The 24,056-nt window shown below is 44.2% G+C and overlaps 2 protein-coding genes and 1 pseudogene across 2 annotated transcripts in view; all 3 read right to left on the reverse strand.

The window, feature by feature from the left end:
• LOC147464868 (NADP-dependent malic enzyme-like) overlaps positions 1-8,029 on the reverse strand; it is a 47,214-nt gene extending 39,185 nt beyond the window's left edge. Inside the window, exon 1 of the mRNA XM_086516940.1 lies at positions 7,976-8,029. The gene's annotated coding sequence lies outside the window, so the exon portion shown is untranslated. The remainder of the gene's footprint in view (positions 1-7,975) is intronic.
• On the reverse strand, positions 7,972-23,158 carry LOC147464869 (NADP-dependent malic enzyme 1-like). The gene is made up of 9 exons (XM_086516936.1): positions 23,076-23,158; positions 21,952-22,026; positions 21,711-21,862; positions 10,848-10,953; positions 10,701-10,766; positions 9,898-9,993; positions 9,740-9,811; positions 8,155-8,238; positions 7,972-8,075 (listed from the first exon to the last, which is right to left on the reverse strand). The coding sequence occupies exons 2-9, from the start codon at positions 22,012-22,014 to the stop codon at positions 8,010-8,012; spliced, it is 705 nt and encodes a 234-aa protein (XP_086373062.1). The 5' UTR covers positions 22,015-22,026; positions 23,076-23,158; the 3' UTR covers positions 7,972-8,009.
• LOC147464870 (uncharacterized) lies at positions 12,026-14,125 on the reverse strand (annotated as a pseudogene).
• Positions 23,159-24,056: the final 898 nt, after the last annotated feature.

A 24,056-nucleotide genomic window follows, 5' to 3' on the forward strand; every position in this document is an offset into this window, starting at 1 on the left:
CCCCAGGACCACGTCCATTGAGGCCTAGAGGAGTCCGTCTTGATCAGGCCACTGCACAGGGTCGTACTCGCCATCCTCGACCACCCGGGCCTCGACCCAGACCCTGCCATTTGCACCAAATCAAAGGCATCATCGCTCGACATCGGAGACGAGTGCCACCTTTCAACGGCCTCTCTATACTGGATCTACCCATCTGGGATATCCTGGGATAGAAGACAGGGAGATAGAAGTTGATGGTCAGATTTGGATGGGATCAGTCATGTATTTGTACATATTCTCAGTTTTAGCTTAGTTTTAGCTTTGTAGACTCAAACATCACTATGATGTTGAGTAGATCTTTTTTCTATTTCAGTAGACGAGAGATGTATTACTAGATGTATAGTTTCTTGTCTCATGGGCCATTTTGGCTCTTTCGAGACATTAATATATCTTTCTTTCTTTCTTTCTTTCTCTCTCTCAATCATGAGAAGCGTCGAAGAAGTGCCAACGGCTTCCCCCACGTGTAAGAAGACGCATCCCTCGCCGGCCATCCACAAAGCCTCTTTCATGGGACAGGGAAAAGGATGTCGGCAATAGAGAAGGAAATGAGAGAATGGAGAAACGAAGTTGAAGAGTGGAGGAAGGAGAGGAGCACTATTCTTAGTGGTATCTGTAACAATAGGCAATACCCAAGGCAACTTGCCTATATCCTCCATAAGTAAGTCAAGACAATGCGCAGCACATGGAGTCCAAGAAATCCGAGGATAAGCTACCTCGACCATTTCACCCATGAGTTTACAATTTGAGGCATTGTCAATCACAACCTATACCACATTCTCCTTCCCAATCTCATCAATAGCTTTCTTGCCCAAAGATAAACTCACCATTGATGCGCTCTCCGGCCTTCCCTGCATCCACAGCGTGCAAGAAGTATGTGCCAAGACAAGACGACACAAGAATATTAATGATGTGCCGCCTACGAACATCACTCCAGCCATCTGATATGATGGTGCACCTAAACTGCTGCCAACCGGCCTTGACCGGGACCAAAGCCTTATATATCAAAGCCTTCTGCTCATCAAGCATTGTAGTGCGCATCTTCTTATACTCCACCCTTGACCATAAATCTGTGTGACCAACATCAGCTATAGCCTGGACCATCGTCTTCCATTGCTCAGTCCTCAAAACATTGAAGGAGATGTTGCACTCAATGAGAGTGCGAGCAATCTCCATCTCAGCTCCTTCACCCAAGAAAGAGAGTTCACACACGAAGGCAAGGTGCTTTGCCTACGTGCATCCATATCACCTCAATCTTCCTCCTCCTGCACAACTCGAGCCCTCTTTCTACTAGAACCAGTAGTGGGATGATCCTCTTGAACCTCGGAAGATGAACCACCAAAATCCCCAATAAGAGCATCCTGTGTGTACTGGCTACCTGTATTTTTATTTTTGGTGGTACTTCCGAAAAATTCTCCGCAATCAGCTTGTCCCTAATATCCTGTGGAACCTTTTTGCACCCTCCACAATTGTTGGTCGTGCCAATGCCTGTCAGGTGCTTGACGACACGAGATTGTACTTGTGAGCTGAAAATTACAGTACTTGCATTGCCATCGTCGAGTGCCGGAACCCGCTTGGCCTGGAGTGTTGATAATACGGATGACATTGCTATGCTCCTTCCAGTAGGGGTTGCATGGCTTAGGCATGATGAATCTGTCGCAAACGATAAGAAAGACACTGTAACAGGCTCTAATACCACTGTAACAGACTTGGACACTCCAAGTCAAGAATCAATCGCGACAGCACCAAATAACCACTTCAAAACAATTCACAGATCACAATAGATTTGCATTGGCCCGGTGGAGTTCAGTGCCTAGAGATATTGGCCCCAAAGACTGGCGCCCCTTTCGGTATTTCTTTTATATTAAAAATCAATGTCAAAGTAGACGCCACACGATCTTCAACTTTGCGGAAAATGACATCTTGCACTTGAGTCTTGACCTTCTCTCTGAACTTATGAAGAGGCTAATAGACCACCCATCATACCCACACCCACAGAGCCAAACACTAAGGGCCCACCAAACAAGAAAACAAAACTACCTCATGGCTGCCTACAACCAGGCTCCATTCTCCATTTAGTCTTTCAACATAAACCACAATCCACTAGAATTCATTAAAACAAGAAAAAGAAAACGACACACAATAGAATCCCACCACTAGCTTGCATGTTGGCCCCCATATCCAATTCTCCTGCATGAGCTTAATTATCCATGCCACATACAAGAGAGTAAGAAGATGTTGTAAGTGCTCCCATAGGATCCTTTTTGCACCTCTTGCGCACATGCCAGGACAAAAGAACCATTCAGACATACAAATAAGGAGTTAGTAGCCATCCACACCTCCTGCCCTCCCCTACAACCTCACTTTCTAACCCCTAAGAATGGGATCCTCTAGCTACTCTGGCCTAGAGCCCTTTCAAACACTGCATCCCATACCACGAGTTCAGACCCTAGCCATAGCTTGGGTATCCTAGCACTACCAAATGTTGTAGTCAAAATGTGGAGATCACACAAGGTAGAAAAAAAATAAGCTAAAGGTCCTCGTTATATAACTTCTTAAATTCCCTAACCTAAGGGTCTATTTATTGAACTCCTTTAACTGCCCTAACTTAAGAGTCTAGTTCACACTCACTGGTGGACACACCGGCATTAAGAAACTCAGCCTGATGTCTAAGGATTCTAGGACTCAGAAGATTCTTCTCTATTCTAGCAAGGATTTGGTTAGGATGATGCTTCACTCTTGTGCCTATTTATACTGAAAGATATCATAATTAGTTGTACCTTGTTTGGGTTTATTGGGCTATTTTGGTCTTTGGGGGACACACATATATCTTTCTTTCTATGTGCACCATATACTTGCCTTCTGAACGTGCACTAAAGAGAGACTAGCACAAGGGAAAAGGATTTCTTCTGTTTCATGGTTATCGCAAAGAACCTAAATATTGTGCTATAGGCCACACTTACAAGGAGGTAATGTAATAGGACTAAATTTTGAAGTTCTTAAAGTCGAAAAGAATGTAGTTGACCATATCTTTCGTTCAGCACGACTTGAAAGATTGTTGAGTAGTCTATCAGATAGAGCTTATATGAATGAGTTTAAGATAGTAAGAGAGAAAATCTATTATCTTCTTTTTAAATAATACATTAAAGACATATTTCATAAAGATTGATGATTAACAGATAGTCTGTTTATGAACAGTATAATAAAAACGTAGTTAAAATTGAGATTTTTATTAATATCAATGTTTTATATTTATGTGTTTTAGCTTAAAATGCATGGGTAGGGTTAAAATAAGTTGAAAAATTAGTAGAGACCCAAAAATAGGGTTTTTATGAGTCGCGCCCTAAAAGTTGCGTTTTCAGCCAAATAAAGACGTTTTTCGTAATTCTGTCCGCGTAGCCTTGTAGACCAGACCTATTTCCGTCGTTTTGAGTACCTCGATTGCTCTGTTCTGAGTTCGTTTGTAAAAGTTATAACAGAAATAAGTTGTCAATAACAGCAGGACAACCTACAAGCAGCAACAGGTTAGCTTACAAACAAATATACACAGGTAATAACTCTTTTGTTTGATCCAATCAAGAAGTGATTATCCTCTTTTATGATGGTACAAAATTATTTTTTCTAATTTGATTATCATGTTGAATTGGTTGCACCAGTATGTTCTTTTGGCTATTTTGTAGAAGTTGCAGAAATCGATGTGTGAAACGGGATCTATTCGAGGTGTCATGATATTGGGATTGTGATCGTGTTACAACTCGGATTATGATCGTTGTTGCTATCCAGAGATTTTGAGAGTGCGATTGTGATTGAGAGTGTGATTGAGAGTGAGAGTGAGATTGAGATTGTGCACAACATTGAGATTGAGAGTGAGAGTGAGATTGAGATTGTGCACAACATTGAGATTGAGAGTGAGAGCGAGAGTGTGATTGAGATAGCTCGGGGGTGGTCGGGAGGTTATGAAACGAGCTATGCTCTTCTTGTAATGATTACCTTGTATCCATACAGACTCTTTACTTCATCAATTTATTCTGTGTATTCTGTATTTTTCAATATCAATGTATTTGCCTCTTCCTTGTCGCGTCCCAAGTGGTATCAGAGCGATTTCAATCCTGCGATAGCGATGGAAGCATATGAGCAGTGATTGAAGGAACAAGCGGAGATTATTCGATGGCTCAATGAAGATCTTAACAGATATGAGGAAGCGGATAAAGAAAAGAGAATAGCTGGTGCAGGAAGACAAAGTGGAGGAGAAGATAGAAGTTAAACATCGAAACGGTCCACCCGCCGTCTCCAAGAGATGAAGGATCAAAGAAGAAGAAACGAAAGAGGAGGGATGATCAAGACGATGACGATGCGGGAGAAGCTACGAGATCAATCAAGTTTCAAGAAGAGCAAGGCCACCAGACTTTCAAATGCCCGAACAAAGCCATTGATAAGGAAATATGTACAAAGATGGTTGAATTGGAAACTATTGACGATGCGGATGATAAAGGTAAGTCATCTAACCCTTCTTTATGATGCTCTATGTATTTGATGCATCATTTGAAAGCTTCTCTGATCAAAGTCATGCATAAAATTTAAGATTTGAAATTGAATTTCTTAATTGATTCGAGCAGTACACATTGATTCTTGTCCGCTAATCTGGCTGAGAAATTAAACCTGAAATTAAACTGAGAAATCAAGAGAGATGTTTGAGAAAAAATTTTGTTTACATAAGGATTATTTGTATTATCATGATTGCTTATGTGTGTTTGTAAAGTCCTCTTTGAAATATCAAATTTTGTGAGAATGCCAACAAAATATATTTACTTAGATAATCTTATTCTAAAGAAAACATGTGAAGGCAGTACTAGAAACCAATTTGATTGTAGAGTTAGACAACTTAGAAGTAGGATTCTTCTTATCATGTAAAAGATTCCTCTTAGATTGAATTTGATGTTTTGTATGTTGAAAATCCCTCTTTCCAACTCTGAGGACAGAGTTAATTGTTAATTTTGATAAGGGGAGAATGTAATAGGACTAAATTTTGAAGTTCTTAAAGTCGAAAAGACTGTAGTAGACCATATCTTTCGTTCAGCACGACTTAAAGATTGTTGAATAGTCTATTAGATAGAGCTTATTTGAATGAGTTTAAGATATTAAGAGAGAAAATCTATTTTCTTTTTAAATAATACATTAAAGACATATTTCATAAACATTAATGAATAACAGATAGTCTGATTATGAACAGTATAATAAAAACGTAGTTAAAATTGAGATTTTTATTAATATCAATGTTTTATATTTATGTGTTTTAGCTTAAAATGCATGGGTAGGGTTAAAATAAGTTGAAAAATTAGTGGAGACCCAAAAATAGGGTTTTTATGAGTCGCGACCTAAAAGTTGCGTTTTCAGCCAAATAAAGACGTTTTTCGTAATTTTGTCCGCGTAGCCTTTATTTCCGTCGTTTTGAGTACCTGGATTGCTCTGTTTTGAGTTCGTTTGTAAAAGTTATGACAGAAATAAGTTGTCAATAGCAGCAGGACAACCTACAAGCAGCAACAGGTTAGCTTACAAACAAATATACACAGGTAATAACTCTTTTGTTTGATCCAATCAAGAAGTGATTATACTCTTTTATGATGGTACAAAATTATGTTTTCTAATTTGATTATCATGTTGAATTGGTTGCACGAGTATGTTCTTTTGGCTATTTTGTAGAAGTTGCAGAAATCGATGTGTGAAACAGGACCTATTCGAGGTGTCATGATATTGGGATTGTGATCGTGTTACAACTCGGATTATGATCGTGTTGCTATCCAGAGATTTTGAGAGTGTGATTGTGATTGAGAGTGAGAGTGAAAGTGTGATTGAGATTGAGATTGTGCACAACATTGAGATTGAGAGTGAGAGTGAGAGTGTGATTGAGATAGCTCGGGGGTGGTCGGGAGGTTATGAAACGAGCTATGCTCTTCTTGTAATGATTACCTTGTATCCATACAGACTCTTTACTTCATCAATTTATTCTATGTATTCTGTATTTTTCATTATCAATGTATTTGCCTCTTCCCTGTCGCGTCACAAGGTCGCAAATAAATTGGATTCCAAGAGAGGATCTTGTGATGGTTCAGAATGGACATAATAGGCAGTGATATGCCATAAAGGGCATGTACAATGACTAACATTACTCAAAGAGTTAATACTGTGCTCCTTCAGACCTTGTCAAGAGTTTCAATTCGATCGTCTTCATTAACCACATGCTGAGGATGTTGGGCTCATTACAGCCTCATCAAGCATCTTGCAGCAACAATTCATTTGATAAGTTAAGACGCCTGGCATGATTCCTCCACGGGACAGTCTTACTGGGACTCATATCACGAAGCTCTGGCTCTTTAACACTTTGGTGGCTTCAACATTGCTCTATGGAGCTGAGATATGGGGACCTTTATTGGATCACCACAGGAGGCCGGGTTGCACAGATAGATGGGGGAACATGGAGAAACCTCTCGTCTCTATGATCTCGCGGCTCATTAGAGCCAAGGCATGAGTACCACGGGCCATTATCCGAGCAGAGCTAGCGGCCCCTCCACTAGTGGTTGAGGCGCTCACCAGATCAGTCTCCTTCATAAACCGCACATGGGAACTTCCTAGAGACAAATATGCTCGCATTGCACTTGAGTCCTCTCGACAGTTAGCCATGCAAGGAGATGCAACATGCTAGTAATGGGGAGATGGCATCATGGTTTCAGGCGCATGGGTTCAGCATAGACAGGCTGCCACCATTCCAATACTCATTGGATGCACCATCTCTCACTCTTACACGGTCAGAGATCACCAAGCTCATTCGCCAAGACCTAACCCAGCTAGACACCAGGAGGACATGGATACAGCCAGTACAGGAATTGGGCACGAAGATGGCTTTCTACAGAGACCATCTTCTCCAGCTTACGGAGGATGGTTTTGTGACGAGACCCAGATACATGGACACCCACTTGTCTCATGGGATACGATGTGCTATTGGCCAGCTACGCATATCTTCTCACCAACTGCGGATTGAGACTGGGAGATATAGTGGAGTACCAGCAGAAGCCAGGACATGCCCCCTGTGTGACATGGAGCCTGAGACAGAGTTGCAGTATACATGCCGCTGCCCCGTCTACTACGAGATACGAGGCCGCATCCATTGCTTGTTCAGACAGGGTTTTGGACCTCTCAAGAGTCATGGGATACGAGGATCAGTGATGCCTAGGTTTGTTCTTACTCGAGCTGCACAGACACAGAGATAGCCTAATGAGTGGCGAGGCTAGCCAGTCTCAAAGACGGATCATAGACTTCTTCAAAGCAGACACGGGACAGCCGCAAGAGCCACTCCCACAGCAGAGCTCCCCCTCGTCTCACACCAGAGGCACACTGATCGACCGAGCGACTGAACTGGGGAAATCCAGGCGCCCACGACTGCGGAGGACTACACAGCATCGACGGATTCGGAGCACTCTGGCCAGGCATGCACGACGCCCGGTCAGACTACTAGGCATGGAGGAGATTGATGAGATCCGCCAACGACCAATGCTAGATCTCCTGTGATTCAGCTATCCCAGCAAGCCGCCCATTTTTGCTTAGTTCACATCGACCAGTCTAGGATCCCATAGTATATATCTTTGTTTTGTACTGCTGTTATTTTGTTACTCTGACTTTGTATCAGATCCACCACCTTGTAACTTTCTGGTTTCATAGGTCACTTTGGCCTTTTGAAGACGTTAATATAACATTTCATTTCATTTCATTGTGACATAAAGCTGCTAAGCTCAGAAGTACTCACTTGGCAAACCCAGCTCAAGCTGGTCTTATTGAGATGATTCTCGACTAGTTAGCCATTCTGCTCAAGTTTAACTTGACAATGTGACAGAGAGCAATCATGTTTAGTGCATTAAAGATTTTATTGGAAAGAAACATAGCATACCTCGCCTGCACCGAAGAAAAGGAATGTCTGATCTCTAATGCTTTCTCCCGCTGACTTCAAAGCAGCAAGAATGCCTCCCAAGTATCACAACAGAGGTTCCCTGCTTTTTGTATATTGTCCAGCAGTTTAGCAAGTAACAATACACACCCACACAAGCACATGCACACTGATTAACTTACCTGGATATCATCATTGAAAACAAGATGAGTCTTTTGATATCTTTCAAGAAGCTTGAATGCATTATGGTTTCCAAAATCCTCAAACTGAAATTCAAAAGAAAGCTTAGTTAGGAAAATAGTTATGACAGCAGAGGTCAGAAAGAAATTTGTAACTTCAACGAACAACCTTAGAATGCTTTCGACAATATGTAAAATCTGGACATAGGATATCGGAGCATAACTCTTAAAAGATAACAACCTTACAACTGGAACATTGGCAGAAAAATTGATAAAAGTGTCTCAGGATACCTTATTTCCTTTACATCTTGCATTTTTTTTTCTCTCACAGACATCTATTGAAGATTCTAAGGCACTTATAGGACACAAAAGTGTAGTGTAGGCAATAATAGTACCACCAAACCATGAAGAGTCGTTTTTTAATTCAGATGATGTATCTTTATGCCAATTTACGTTTCAATCATGATCCTTTTGGTAGATTACTTTGCATAAAGAGAAGTCATGATGATGCTCCTACAAGGAACAGGTTGATGTTACATGCCCAAAGATATTTGGTCTGGTATACTCCTACAAGGAACATGTTGATGTTACATGCCCAAAAATATTTGATCTGGTATAATATGTTAAACCTGCAAAAGCCCTGATGAAAGCGCTAGTCATGACGATGCTCCTACACGGACCATGTTGATGTTACATGCCCAAAGATATTTGGTCTGGTATAATATGTTAACCTGCAAAAGCTCTGATGAAAGCGCTAGACAATGAAGACTTATTGAACTCGTCTTTCGTGAGGTATCAAACCTTGTGAAAACAGAGTAAACAAGGCACAAGCACACACTTAATGTCATCCCTAAAGGCTTTTGTTTTAATTCTGATAAACAGGTTCGTTCCCATTCCTTTTTATTTAATAAGTGCAAACATGCTGACAAGCAACCGATTTAATGAGAAGTTCTTGCTTACAACCAGAAGGGAAAAAGGAGGGGAGAGAAGGACTGCAATCATGTGTACTGAATGCTAAATGTCATTGGAACAAAATTGTATTCAATGCTATCATTCTGTATGGACATGAAATGGTGTAAGACAATGTAGGCAGTGGTCACAATTATCAGTTACTTTGACCTCTTGCACGGTCACATGTGCATCAGTTATTTGTCATAACTAACTAAGCAAGTCTTTTTGCAACTAAGACAATTTCGGTGTGGCTGAACCAGTTACATCATATTGATAATTGGCGCCTGCAAGACCACATCCTAAGTTGTAACAATTCTGTGAGGAAAGCTTAATGCCAATGATGGAAAATGATCCTTAAGTCTGTGGAGTACTTTATGGATACTAATTCACAATCCAATCTTTTGGGGGACGAGGACTGGGAATCCTGATCTGTGAAAGGGGACTCGACCAACTTAGTAGCTTCCATCTCCACTTCCATTTTTCATAAGTTGTCTGTATGATCTCTTTTCTTTGGATAAGTGTGATTTTACATGTACGTTTGTATGTAATGATGAAAAGAAATAACAAAAATAAATGGGGAGACACCCGCAGAAAACTGCTGGGAGGACCTGCTGTTGCAAAAATGTTTTTTCCTGACCTGCACAAGAACTTTCTCTCCATATGCTTGTTTGACTGCCCACATGAACTCATTGAGAAAATCATCGTACTCCTACATCCAAATCATCACAAATTAATAAATGATGATATCCCAGCAAGGGCACTTCAAACAAGCCATCAACATGAAGAGGTGCAAACCTTTCCAGTTGCTCGCTTCTGTCGAAGGCCAGTATAGAACTGATCTTTCAGTAAGTCCTCATTATTTGTTCCCACATCAAGAGTTATGGGTAAACACTGCAACAATAAAAGAATTCCTATTAGGAGAGTAATGGACAAGCTTTTTCTTTTTCACTTGATTTCATGGAGAAGTCTACACAAAGAAGCTCATACGAGCATTCAGTCACTTGTATGGAAACTAAGCAAAATAAACCAGATTAAAATCTGTACAAAAAGAGAAAAGGTCAGTAGAACGTGATTGCAGCGTTAACTCCATTGCCTGCAGTCACTGGGAAAGGACAAGATTGCTCCTAATGTATTCAAGCAAGACACACACACATTTGCAGCATTGCAGATTTGAATCAGGGCTTGATGTCTAGATCATGATCATGGTCGAATTAAAAAGCTAGACCTGTACACAAGCTTGCACATTCAGCACCACAAATAGTATACAGCCGATGTGTACTTTTCTATGAGCAGTGGAGATAATGACAAACCTTTGTATGTCATTGACATTGTGAGAACAGACCTTCTTAACTTGATATCAAATATGAAAAGATCAGCCTGTGCAAGTTCTCCATACACCAATCTCAATCAATTCTTGCACATATTTAGAAAACCATGAATGACACGTAGTATTGGACAAGTTTTACCACCTGAGCATGTCAGAACCAAAATTCTATATATAGGATCGACACAGAGATCTGCTCCCACGTAGGGAGTTGATTCAAAAGGTCTATTACAACAAGAAATTGGCAAATAACTCGAATGAGATAAATTTGTACCGCTGAATCTCTGACCCCACCAATTGCAGTGTAAAGAGCAAGTTTCCCAACCGGTATGCCCATTCCCTGCCAAAAATATCAGATTAGAACCAAATTGAGAATTCACTTAAACCAGCAGATGGTACCAGGTGAAGTTAGTAAGCATACCTGACATCCAAGATCTCCCAGCCCTAAAATTCGTTCACCATCCGTGACTACAATCACGCTTACAAGCTTTTCTGGCCAGTTTTTCAGAACATCCAAAACTTTGCCCCTGATGAACAATTCTTGGGTCAGACACATACAAAGAGAAATTTAACTTGATTGTAAGTGCTTTATTACACCCATCATGAGCTGAACAACAATCACCTCAGATGGATAATTTACTTAAACAGCTGTTTGTAAATGAGATGAGGGCAAGTCTACAATGATGGACACATGACAAAGATATCAGAACAAAGGGCCAGATGTGGATAGAAACAAGCTTCATTACTATTGAGTTTGGATTTCTTCAAGGTTGATTCAGCTGTAGAGAGCTATAGAATTAGCAAAAATCAAAATTAACAGATCACACTTATTATCCTAAGAAGCATTCAGAAACAGCCTACTTACTTTGTTCCATGTGCACTTTTCTCTCTTTTTAATCTTCATGACTCAAGTCATTGGTACATCATGCTGACCCAAATACCCGTCAATCTTCATCAGACGTTTCCTAATGTATACTATTAAAGTCTGTATTTTTGGAGTGTAAATTAATTCCCTGTGGTAAACTCATGTGATATGGTAAAACCTTGCAGTTCACTCATGTGATATGGTACACTTTCCACAAATAGAAAGCACTAGCAATAACATAGTCTATGAGGGCTCTATGTCAGTTGTTGCGATTGGATTGGACATAGCATGAGGGGTCTGCGCTCTTCCCGCCACTGTCTGTACAAGCATAAAGGCTCACTCACTCACACACACACACACAAACATGATATGTATACATATGCATATGTATAGATATGTCTCTAAAATATATATGTGTGTGTATGTGTGTGCATATACATATGCATAAACATACATATACACATACATATACTATGAGAGAGAAAAAGAAAGAAAGAAAGAAAGATTTTTTACGTCTATGTCACGCCGAAATCGGCCTATGAGACAAATCAAATATACATGGTGTGTATGTCATCCGTCTATCGGAAAGACAAATGAAAAAAAACTGATACAAAACTGAACTGAACTGAAAATAAGTAGTGATGTGCTGAAGATGGTGATGGTGATATATCCAGGGGATATCTGAGGAGGGATGGAGCTCTATCTCTTAGGGTATATGCATGTCTGTGCTCAAGGTAGTACAATCATGAGAGTGCATCAAGCTATCTAGCTCCATCCTGTACTAATGGGGGGGTGTAATACGTGGTACATGGGCGGGTTTGGTGCCAGGGCTGCCCGGATGAAAGCTGCAGAGTCGAACCTCATCTGAGCCACCCGCTCCTCAGTGGCACGTCGCTCTCGGGCCCGGATCTCCTCAATATGTCGATGGTGGAGGCTCGCACCCCTGTAGCCACTGACTGGTGGTCGCCGTCTGGCTCGGCTCGCCTTGGCCTGTGGGAGTGTCACTCCCCTTTGAGTCTCAGATGAGGGGCGAACTGTAACCCTCTGAAAGAAGTCTGTGAGCTGCAATTGTCTCCCCTCTGTCTGTGTAGCTATGTGTGTGTAGTAGTATGTCCCGGTGGCTCTGTACATCTAGTAAGAAACTCCCTAGCTGTCTCTGATCTCGGGAATCCATGATCTCCCGGAGAGTGGGCTGCCCTCTGAATAAGGCCTCATACCTGCCTCTGATCTCAGTATATGTGCTGCATCGACACACAAAATGCTCCTCGCTCTCCACCTCCTCTGTGCATGCTTTGCAGACTCGCTCCTCTCTGGGGACACCAGTATGTCTCCCGATCTCAATCTCTAACCTGTGTGATGCCACTCTCAACTGACCAATCGCCACCCGTGAGCTATGTGTTGGTCTGATCTCAGTATATGTGTTGCATCGACACACAAAATGCTCCTCGCTCTCCACCTCCTCTGTGCATGCTTTGCAGACTCGCTCCTCTCTGGGGACACCAGTATGTCTCCCGATCTCAATCTCTAACCTGTGTGATGCCACTCTCAACTGACCAATCGCCACCCGTGAGCTATGTGGCATGTATGTGTCCATGTAGCGTGGTCTCTCTATGAACCCATCAGGTAGTATGGTAAGGAACTGGTCTCTGTAGTCGGACATCTTCATCCCCAAGCCCGGTGACTCCCAAACTCTCCTGATGTATAGCTGCCAAAGGTCTTGTCTCAACACCAGGTTCCTCTCGCTACGAGAGAGGGGAACATAGGGTGAGTCAGGGGCGTACTGGAAGGGTGGTAGACTCTCCATATCAAGACCGTGTGCCTCAAACCATGCTCTGACCTGTGAGTACCATGCTCTCTCATGCCCACTCTATGATAGCTGTATAGCTGCCTCAAAAGCCCTGTGAGTAAGTATGTCGGGAGGCATCTCTCTCATCCTCTGGATGAAACAGACTGTCTGGAATAGTGCCTCTACTACCATAGGTGGTGTGGCGAGCTCTGCTCTGATAATGTCATGTGGCACTGTGCGCTTGCTACGGAGCAAGCTTGAAATCATACATATATGTGGCCTCTCAATCTGTGCCCACTGGTCATCTGTCAATCCTGGTGCCCATACTGCTGTTGAGTACATCAAGGCCGGGGTGACTAATGTGTCGAAAAGCCACCCCTTCGTGCGGGGCTCTTGAAAGTGTGCATGGTGGCATCTCCGCTCTAGCATGGCCAGGGCTCCATACCCTCGAGTGAGCCTGTCAGTAGCTGCCTGCCTCATAGTGAATGGTCCTGGTAGGCTACAAAATGTAACTCCCAGGTAGACATATGAGGTGACCACATCAACCGGTCCTCCTGCTGTTGTGAAGGTGGCAGCGCTCCTCACTGCACTGGATGTGTGAAAGATCATAACCTTGGTTTTGCCAAGGTTCACAGTCAACCCCCTGTGTAGGCAAAAATCATCCAAGGCCCCAAGATGGCGTTGCAAGCCCTCGGGTGACTCTGAAATCAACACAATATCATCAGCATATAACATGATGTGGACTAGAGTACTTGCCAAGTCGCTCCCCTCCCCTCCTGCTCGCAGTATGTAGTCGGAGATCTCGTCGATGTAGAGCCCAAATAGTGTCGGGGAGAGTGGGCATCCTTGCTTAACACCAATGGTGCTAGCAATGGTCTCTGATAGACCTCCTGAGCATTGAACGCGACCAGTCACCTCCTCGTAGAGAGCGTATATGGCCCAAATCATCTCTGCTGGTATCCTGAGACTCTGGAGGCGTTGGAAGAGCCTCTCGCATGGAACTGTATCAAAGGCCTTGCAGAAATCCACAAAGCAGCAGTAAAGTCTCTTCTTCCGCGCCTTTGCCCCATCAATGAGGCAGCGCAGGACGAAGATGTGATCGATGGTGGAGAAAGCTTGTCTGAAACCTGCCTGGCTTGGGGCTCGTAGACCCTTGGTCTCTGCATATGAGCTCACCTGTGCCTCAAGTACTGCGCCATACAACTTGGCCATCATGTGGCCAATCATGATGGTCCTGTAGTTCGCTGGGTCCAGGGTGTCGCTAGATTTGTGGATAGGCACTATGGTGTGATGTGTCCACTCCTCTAGGAAGCCCTCCCCTGCAGCCCGATTGAAGACATGTGCAATCAACGAAGCAATAGTGGGTGCCACGTATATGATGTGCTCACTCTGTAATCCAGTATGGTCGGCTGATCGTCTGTGCTGCATGCAGTGAATGGCTCTCTCTACCATGACTGCTGTGAAGGAGAAGGAGCGTGTGGGTCGTGGCTCGAGTGGCTGTGGGAAGGGAATATGCTCATGAATAGGCAATATAGCTCAAGCTCATGTGCCTCCTCAAATGCTCGCCGCTTTCGGCATGTCACTGTCTTCAGCTGCTGCTTGGCCTCTCTCTCTGTGATCTCTCCCAAGGCCCGTCGTGCGCGGAGGCGTCGGTATAGCTCTCTGCACTCATCATCATACCAACGGTTTTGGGGTATAGTCCGAGGAGGGGGGGTGCGTCCAGTGTGGGTGGTGTGTGGAAAAGAGCTAATGGCTGAAGTGTGGAGGACACAGGAGATATGTGATGTGAGAACTGAGAGTGGTGTGGATGGGTGTAAGAGGCATAGGCCGTGCTCGACCTCTGTCAAGTAAAGAGGGGCTAGTTCATGTGAAGTGGATGGTGGTATGTGGAGTGCGTGCTGTAGAGCTATGTGGAATGGTGTCTCCGGTGATGGAAAGAGAAAGGTATGTGTGGTCGACTCCAATGGGTATGGGTGGGATGGTGAAGGATGTAATGAGGTGGATGGCCTCCCTCGGTCCCAGAATGTAGTCGACTGTACTCCCCCTCCCTGTGCAACTCCATGCGTATACAAGTCAAGCTCCCTGAAGTGGGCCACTGGGCCATCACGTTATAAATAACAAGACGGTGCTGGGAGCCAAGTCGAAGTAGATGTGTCGCCCGTACGCCGTGAGACTAGAGCCGTGTCTGCTGAATCTCTCACCGAAGCCTCCTCATATAGAGTGTGTAGTATCTCTAGGTCCTCGTGGTCATATGCCTCACACTGCTCACTGCCGGTACGAGCATTGAAGTCCCCCATAAGGAAAACTTCACCAAGTGTGGAGTACTCCATGATCTCCTCCGGAAGACATGCATAAGGTGAGGCCTCTGTCAGTGATGACTCCTGCTCTTAGAGGCGAATCTGGAACCTGTGGGAGCAAAGTAGCACAGGGCAATGTAGACGGTCCTGTCTCGTGAGAGCTCAAAGCGAATCCACATGTAGCGGGCCTGTGGGTCCTGAGCAACAATCTGTAATCTGCTGTGAAGAGCTTGTCTGAAGAGTATGGCCACTCCTCCTGAGCCACGGGATGTGTGCTGGCGTGTACATCCTCGATGTAAAGACTCCCATTGAAAACCATGTGTTCGTGGTAATCCTCTCTCTGGGCTCTCGTGTGTCTCCGTAAGTAGAATGATATCCCGGCCTCTCATCACCTCCTCAAGTCTCTCTGGGTGTGTCCATAGATCTCCGTTGCAGTTACTCTGGAGGAGTTCATCGCATCTGCTACTAGGATAGAGGGGGCTAGGAAGCTGTTCAACAACTCCCCTCACATAGAGAACCCCTCTGTGTTTTCGAAAAGTCCTGCTGATCCATTAACTTCTTTACGCAGGGAACTGGAAGCCCTAAAGTTGCAGCGAGCTCTTCAAGAGGAGAGGTCCTTCTCTCTTAGACAGGAGAAGCCTCCACATCACAAGGCATTGGAACAGATCAAGCGCGAGCTAGAAGAGCTCAAGGGTCAGCAAGAGACTAAGGCTACGGTTTGGTGTAGCTCATGCCGCTCTCCAAGGCACCCTCCACAGGAATGCCCCCTTCAGGTTTACTGCCACTTCTATGAAAAATCTAGACATGAGGACAAGGGACTGTTACTACCTCAAGGGATTGCGACAAATACAGCAAAGTCTTGGTCCTACTCTTCAACAAGGGCCAACACCTGCATCCAACATGGTTTCTCCCTGTGGCCATCCACACCATATGCCACCTTTGCTGACAGCCCCTCCTATGCAAGGTATGTAGAGCACTTTTCCCTCTTAGAGCTTTTATCATACCCATGCTCCCTCATCACCTCAAAGCTTCTTTGCCTCCACCTCCAACTCAATGCACCAGGAGCAAGGACCACCTTGCCCTTCGACTCGCCCTTTGAATCGGCCCATTTTGTGCTACAGATGCGGGGAATATGGGCATTACCAAAGCAAATGCCCCCTGCCAGAAGGGTCCCCTCCTTGCCGTCATTGCCCTGAAACGAAGGATCACTACAGTAAGGATTGCCCTAAAATTCGTGCATCCACGGCTTCGAACCCAAGTCAAAGCTAGAATGAGTTTGCCTTTCCCAAGCTCAATAGCAGTTAGCACCGTTTCTCAGCCGCCCCCTTCTATCCACGTGGTTACCCCTCAAAATAAGCCGCCGCAGTTGGCAGAGGAGCCATTGGGCGTCCTCATCCGGGCCAGAGAGCCGCTCTCGGTCTCAGCATTCCAGCAAGTTCAACTCCCCCACACATTCTCACACCAATGGATACCCTGCCTGCAGCTGTTAAGAAGCCATCCCCCAGTGCCATGAAGGAATCGAAATCTTTGCTCTCCGATATTGATGAAGCTTTTTTGGAAGCAGTTTCAAATCTACAAAAGATCAAGGTACCAGAGAAACCACTAATAGAACAAGAAAAGCTTACAGCAGAGACACTCTTGAAGAACACTTTCCAACAAGTGTCCCTCTATGACATGTTGCGGCTAGTTGCGAGTTTCAGAAGTGACACCCTGGCAGTTATTCAGTCACTTTACCCTGGAGCAGGTCCTAGTGGCGGGCACCTCCCAGTGTGACCGTCAGAGTCCTATATGATATCCAATCCCGCTACTCCACTCACTGATTATAGAAGCCCTCGCCTGACAGTGTCCGTTTTGGGTCGGCAATTCTCAGGAGTGATAGTGGATGGTGGATTTGGCATCAACCTGATGCCCGAGTTCACTATGTTAGCTCTAGGTCTACAGCCTACTCGCCCTGCTCCCTTCACAGTTACATTGGCCGACCAACGGACAGTATACCCAGTGGGCATCGTGGACAATGTGCCTCTTCAGGTACAAGACTTTACTTTTAACTTGGATTTTGTTGTGGTTCGTCTTCCCTAGGTTGAGGGCGGATTTCCTTTGCTCATTGAAGACCATGGCTGCGACACACTAAAGCACTTCATGATTGGGGAAACGATGCAATGTGGATACATACTTCTGACTCCCCGATGCAACCCATTCTCTTAGAAGGAGGTATGGATCCCGTGGTGCAGCAAGTTTCTTTGTCAATGGAAACCAACCCTGAACAAGAACAGCCTACTACACCTGAAGGGTCAGATGAGGATCTGTTGGAGTGGTTGCATGCTACCAAGTCTGTGCCTTGTTATGGAGTCTCTATTCACTCTTTGCCTAAAGGTACACCCTCTTCAAATGTTTCCATAGTTACTAAACTTAATGAGCCACCTGAGCCTTTGAAGAAGCATAGAAGCAGAAAGAAATCCCCTCTACAGGAGTTCAGCAACCTTCATCATCAACACTATCTGCTTCTCCAACCAGAACAAAGCTCTCCTCTGTGTCTAGCGAACCCCCTTCACGAAGCTTCCTTAAGACAGGATACAACAAAAACAATATTGTTTTCAAGTTTGATGATGCCTGATCATCATATGTATCTGCTGCAGTGCCATCTTCCCTCACTACCCCCTGCCCACTCACCCTCTCCCTCTACCTACCCAGTGACCCCCTTCACTCTCCCTCGCCCTTCCCCACCCCTCCCAACTCGCCCCTACCCACCCCCTCTCGCCCCTACCCTCTGTTACCCTCGCCCCTACCCACCCCTTCCCCCTACCCTTTCTTACCCTCGCCCCTACCCACCCCCTCACACACACACTCCCCCTACCCACCCCCTCCTTCCCCTCGCCCCTAACCACCCCCTTCCACCACTCGCCCCTATCTAGCCCTCCCAACCCCTCTCAGCCTCAGCAAGTCCCCCCCCCCCCCAACCCAACCCACCCCGCAAGTTTTCCCCCCCACCCCACATTTCAGCCCACTAGCATGTGGCTATCGAGCATTCATCTGGTGGCCATCCTATTGCTGTGAAAGCTTTTTGTTCTGCCATCATGATAGAGCTTAACCATATTTGCGGTGTTTCCCCACCTTATGGTCATCCCTCGAGTAACACCTTATGGTCATTCCCCTTTTCGAAAACAGTGTTTGCAGAAAGTGTTGCAAGGTTCACCTGCAAGTATGGACCAGGTCATTTTCCTCTCACTATGATTAGGGACGATAAACATGTGCTGGATCCAAACTGAGCATATCTCTTTGCAGTGGAGCCTCATTCTGTTTTGCTAATTAGGATTCTTCGACTATGCAATCATGCTGGGTTCCTGCCTATTCAAAGGCTTAAGGCGTTTGCAAGCAGTGCAGTGCTTTTAACTCCACTTTTTGAGGCATCTAAGGTCATGGTTGGGCCTAACCCTACTTCACGAAAGATATACAGATGCAGTACCTAGTGGTTTTTTTTCACAATTTTTTCAGTATTCCTCTCACCGGGACGGTAAACGGTCTTGTGGCGGGCAACCTGTAGCAGGCTATAGTGTCACTTTCACAAGACACACAGTTAGTACAGTTGGTCTAGGCTGGTTCACACTGGACAGACTCTCTGGGCTGGGCAGTGACACGTGGCAGCAGAGATACGGATTGGTCTAGTGGACATCGTGGCCAGGTCACCACATGGCTGACATTTATGAGCCGTTGGTGGCTCTTTATGGTAGTACATATGAGTAGTAGCGGTTGGTCATCGGAATTATCTTCTTCACCTCTGGTCCAGCGACGTAGTCGGCTAGAGTGAGTAATACATAGAGCATGTCTTCACCATCCCTACACATCTGAGCCTTGGCACCCCCATTGTACCTGTGAGTCCTGGGCTGGAGCTGAGTGTGCTGTCACGCCAGAGTCTATATCAGTTCTTGGAGATAGTCGAGTCATTTGTTATGGTCTGCTGCTCTTGTGTCTCTGTCTCTGTGAGCTCAGCTGTTGTCTATTGTTCCTTTGATTTCAGTCTGTTTGAGTGAGATTGCCACACACATTGCACTGAGGACCACCCACTGTAGAGAGCACGACACATTATCCGCGCTACAGGTACAAAAAGTACAAAGAACTATAAAAAAATAGTGAGTAGGGATGGGGTGAAAGCTGATACAAAGGGAATACAAAGAGTGAGTTGATACAATGGAGCTCTTTTACAGTAGAAGCATCATATACATATACATCAGTATCCAAAAGGCTATAGAGATTCAATAGCCTCCAAGGTAGGCACTCTGTCGGGACGGCTCCTATGTGAGAGAGAGAGAGAGAGAGAGAGAAAAAAAATGAAATGTTATATTAACATCTTCAAAAGGCCAAAATGACCTATAAGACCAAACTGTTACAAAATTATGAATCTGATACCATGTCTGGGTACAAAAGGACTAGAACAAAATACTACTACTACTAGAATCCATCCTCATCTGCACTCTGGATGTCGAGAGAGTATGGCTCGAATCCTCTGCTGTAGTCTCCGTCGACGCTGTGTAGCCCCTCTCCTCAATCGTGGCCGTCTGGATTTCCATATCCATGCTCCAGTGTGTTTTCGGTAGATGAGTAGTGTGCCGAGTGAGTGGATACGAGAGAGAGAGAGAGAGAGAGAGAGAGAGAGAGAGAGAGAGAGAGAGAGATGAAATGAAATGAAATGAAATGTTATATTAACGTCTTCAAAAAGCCAAAATGACCTATAAGACCAATTTGTTACAAAATAGTGAATCTAATACCAAGTCTGGGTACAAAAGAACTAGAACAAAGATACTACTACTAGAATCCATCCTCATCTGCACTCTGAATGTCGAGAGAGTATGGCTCGAATCCTCTATTGTAGTCTATTGTAGTCTTCGTCGATGCTGTGTAGCCCCTCTCCTCAATCGTGGCTGTCTGGATTTCCGTAGCTCCACTGCTCGGTCGATGAGAGTGCCAGTATAGAGAGAGAGAGAGAGAGAGAGAGAGAGAGAGAGAGAGAGAGAGGGGAGAGGAGATGAAATGAAATGTTATATTAACATCTTCAAAAAGCCAAAATGACCTATGAGACCAATCTGTTAGTGAATCTAATACCAAGTCTCGGTACAAAAGAACTAGAACAAAGATACTACTACTAGAATCCATCCTCATCTGCACTCTGAATGTCGAGAGAGTATGGCTCGAATCCTCTGCTGTAGTCTCCGTCAATGCTGTGTAGCCCCTCTCCTCAATCCTGGCCGTCTGGATCTCCGTAGCTCCAGTGCTCGGTCGATGAGAGTGTCGGTAGTGTCGGTAGTGGTCGAATGAGTGTTGGTCGAGCTCTGCATTGATGCCTGCTCCTCTGGCTGTCCCATATCTGATGAAAAGAAATCTGTTATCTGTCTCTCGGACTCTCTCTCTCTATCTATCTCTCCCCAATAAAGTGTCTCTATATCTGTGTAACTCTAGTAGATATAGCCCAAGATATCTCTGATCCTCTAACTCATGACCCTAGAGAAAGGACCGAAACCCTCTCTGAATAAGCAGTGGAAACAGCCCCTTATCTCATGGTACATTGTGCAATGACCTATGTCACGTAGCTCTGTCTCTGGCTCTAGCTGGCAAAAGTGAGAGAGAGGACTTTTAACATCTGCAAAAGGCCAAAATGACCTATGAGAACAACTAGTTACATCCATCAAATAGGTGATACAAGTATGTGAGTTGGACGGGGGGTGAGGGAGGGGGGGGGGGGGGGGAGGAGCGGAAGAGGCAGGGGAGGGGGGATGGGGGAGGGGAGAAGGGAGGGGGGGGGAGAGAACGCGTGAGCATGGCCTCGGGAGATCAGGACACAAGCTATCTGCAAGGTGACGAGAATGGACAAGTGGCCGGCCGGGGGGGGGGGGGGGGGGGGGGGGGGGGGGTGGGGGGGGGGGGGGTGGGGGGGGGGGGGGGGGCAAGGCCAAGGTTGTGCAGGCAGGTGGCCAAGGAGGCAAAGAGTCAAGGCGTGCAAGATAGACAAACACGCCATGTGGCACTGGAGGGAGGGAGAGGAACAGGCACGCAATGGGGAAGGGAGGAGCAAAGGTTTTTTTTTACGTCGCACAGTCAGCAGTAGCGCGCGTGCAGTTAACTGGCTCACGTGAAACTATTCCCTCTGAACCCCCAAGGTGGTGAGATCAACGACAGGCTGGTGCAGGCAAATGAGAAAAGGCTTTCACCAAAGCTTCAAGACAGAATGGAATCTTCATTGGGAATCTGTGAAGATTCTAGCCAACGAATAAGTGGAATTGAGCCAGTTAGGTGAATATGGGAAGCGAGAGCATGCCTAAAACAAGTAACACATATTGCATTCACCTTTCCTTCAAGCTAATATAGAGGCCATGTGGGTGCTGGAAAATAGAACCATATTTTTGGCATGCTTCACCCTCCATCGGTGTGTAAACTATTGGAAGCAACTCCTCCACATTCTCAATCAATACTCTGAAAAATAATCTTGTATTGCGTTCCTGAAAGATCATAGAGAAACGTCATTTTCCTTAAAACCCACGACAACTTAAGCATCACATTTTCAAGTAAAAGACCAGGGTGACAATACCTGCAAGCCCATGATAGCTATGTACTTCTGTATGGAATCCGAATAGCTGTGAATATTATTCATTATTTTCTCAACCTGTATCACAGCCATGTATCCACACATTGAGTCATCAATAACACTCCCTGAAAGGATCTACCATGGATGCGCTTCATATCCAGTTTGCATTGAGATCTCAATTTTCGTAAAAATAATGTGTTAAACAGCTCAAAAAGTACAAAGAAATTTGGAAAGTTCGAAAAAATTTGGGCTCATTAACGTTTTTAAAAATTATACATTACCTTACAGACGCCCACAATCAACTGTGAAGCTAAAACCAATACAACAAGACAGGAAACACCTTCCACTCATATATTTAAACCTTATCAAAATCAAACCCCTTCTCAGTCGAAAAAATTTGGGCTCATTAACGTTTTTAAAAATTATACATTACCTTACAGATGCCCACAATCAACTGTGAAGCTAAAACCAATACAACAAGACAGGAAACACCTTCCACTCATATATTTAAACCTTATCAAAAATATCTCAATTAAATCAAACCCCTTCTCAGTCGGATGTTTCACTCATGACAAAATCTTTCCCCCCCCCCCCCAAAAAAAAAGACCTCCAATATACTAACACAGAACGAAAAATGAACTTCACCTAATACTGACCAGAACCATATACTCCGCAAGTTCCTAACCATACACTGTCCTTGCATCAATACTAACAAACACCACTAAATAAGTACAGAATATCCCAAGGCATCTGCATACAAGTGACCCTCAGAATTAAAACGAGGAGTTCTCATACAATTCAAAACAATTCTAAAGTACTCGGGCTATTGTCTTTGCCACATAGAGTTCTCTGGTATGGCCAAAACCCATTCTCACAAAATCCAACTTAGAAAAAGAAGGGAAAAAATTATCCTATATGTATTTGGAAGCTAGCATTCACAGCCAACATCCAAGGTGTGGATCATACCTACCGCGGACAGCTAAAGCCCTTTAACTAATCTACTTAAGATAGTGCTAAAAAACCCTTTTTTAAAATAAAATCAGAAACTTAAGACTCAGAGGGGTTCAATCATGATGCAAGCACATGATCAAGAACACTATCCAGAAAGGATTTGATCTTTAAACTACCTGAAGTTCCTGAGTCAGTTGCGCCGGAGGTAGCAAGCCTAACAAATAGTGATTCTCTCTCTCTTTGTGAAAAAGCCAATCCTTTGTTGTATTGCGGAGTGCGCAAAAGCTCCAAACCACTGCCAACAGAAAAATATAGGCATGATTAGAGATACAACTGTAGCCATACTAGGAAAATTTTCAGTCCTTTCAAAAGATTGAATTCTGTGCTAATGTATAGATTCTCGGGGAGAAAAATGCAAATGAAATGTGTCATTGACACTGTTAACTACACTTGAGCTTCTTTTATACATGACAAAACAAACAAGAAAGTAACTTCTGATCAGTGAGACTGAGGAGGTCAGGAGGCTGAATCACATCCTTTCAAGATTAAAAAACTTTCACGCTTCAATTTTCAATTTTCTTTGTTCATGTGGAATCTTTGGTTGTTCAATCAAATCCTCTAGGATCTGTGGTCTTTTTCAGCTTGCTGAAATGAATAACTTAAAGAATTTTGGCAACTCACCTTTGTAGGCTACCCTCCCAACATTCTCAAGGATTCAACAAGGGCCATGATATTTTGGTGAAGCTTGATAAGACTTGGCCATTATTGCTGCTAAATGGACTATTTTCTTATTTTTCTGAGTAATTTCTATTTATTGAAATAAGGATATTTAAATGTGTGCACTTGAATCGTAAAGGTTAGGTACTGTAGATCTAGTGAAGTTATTAAAAGCCATCAGGAACGGACAACTCTGATGTATCATATGATGGGTGACATTAAGCATCACGAAGGGGTTATACCGTTAGTTCGGTGGGAGAGACTGGGAAGGGGATATTCTTGATGCATCACATGCTGGATGACGGGAGCATCGGAAAGGGAATATTCGATTGGTCTTGCAAGAAATCCGAATTGGAAAAAGGAATGCGTGTAAAGACAAAAGTACAAGAATAAAGATGGGTTTTGAGAAGCTTTTTCTAAAAAGCGGAATATTTTTAAGT

Source organism: Adiantum capillus-veneris, chromosome 1, assembly GCF_014529385.1.
Source record: "Adiantum capillus-veneris isolate H3 chromosome 1, ASM1452938v2, whole genome shotgun sequence".
In the NCBI taxonomy this organism is placed as follows: domain Eukaryota; kingdom Viridiplantae; phylum Streptophyta; class Polypodiopsida; order Polypodiales; family Pteridaceae; genus Adiantum; species Adiantum capillus-veneris.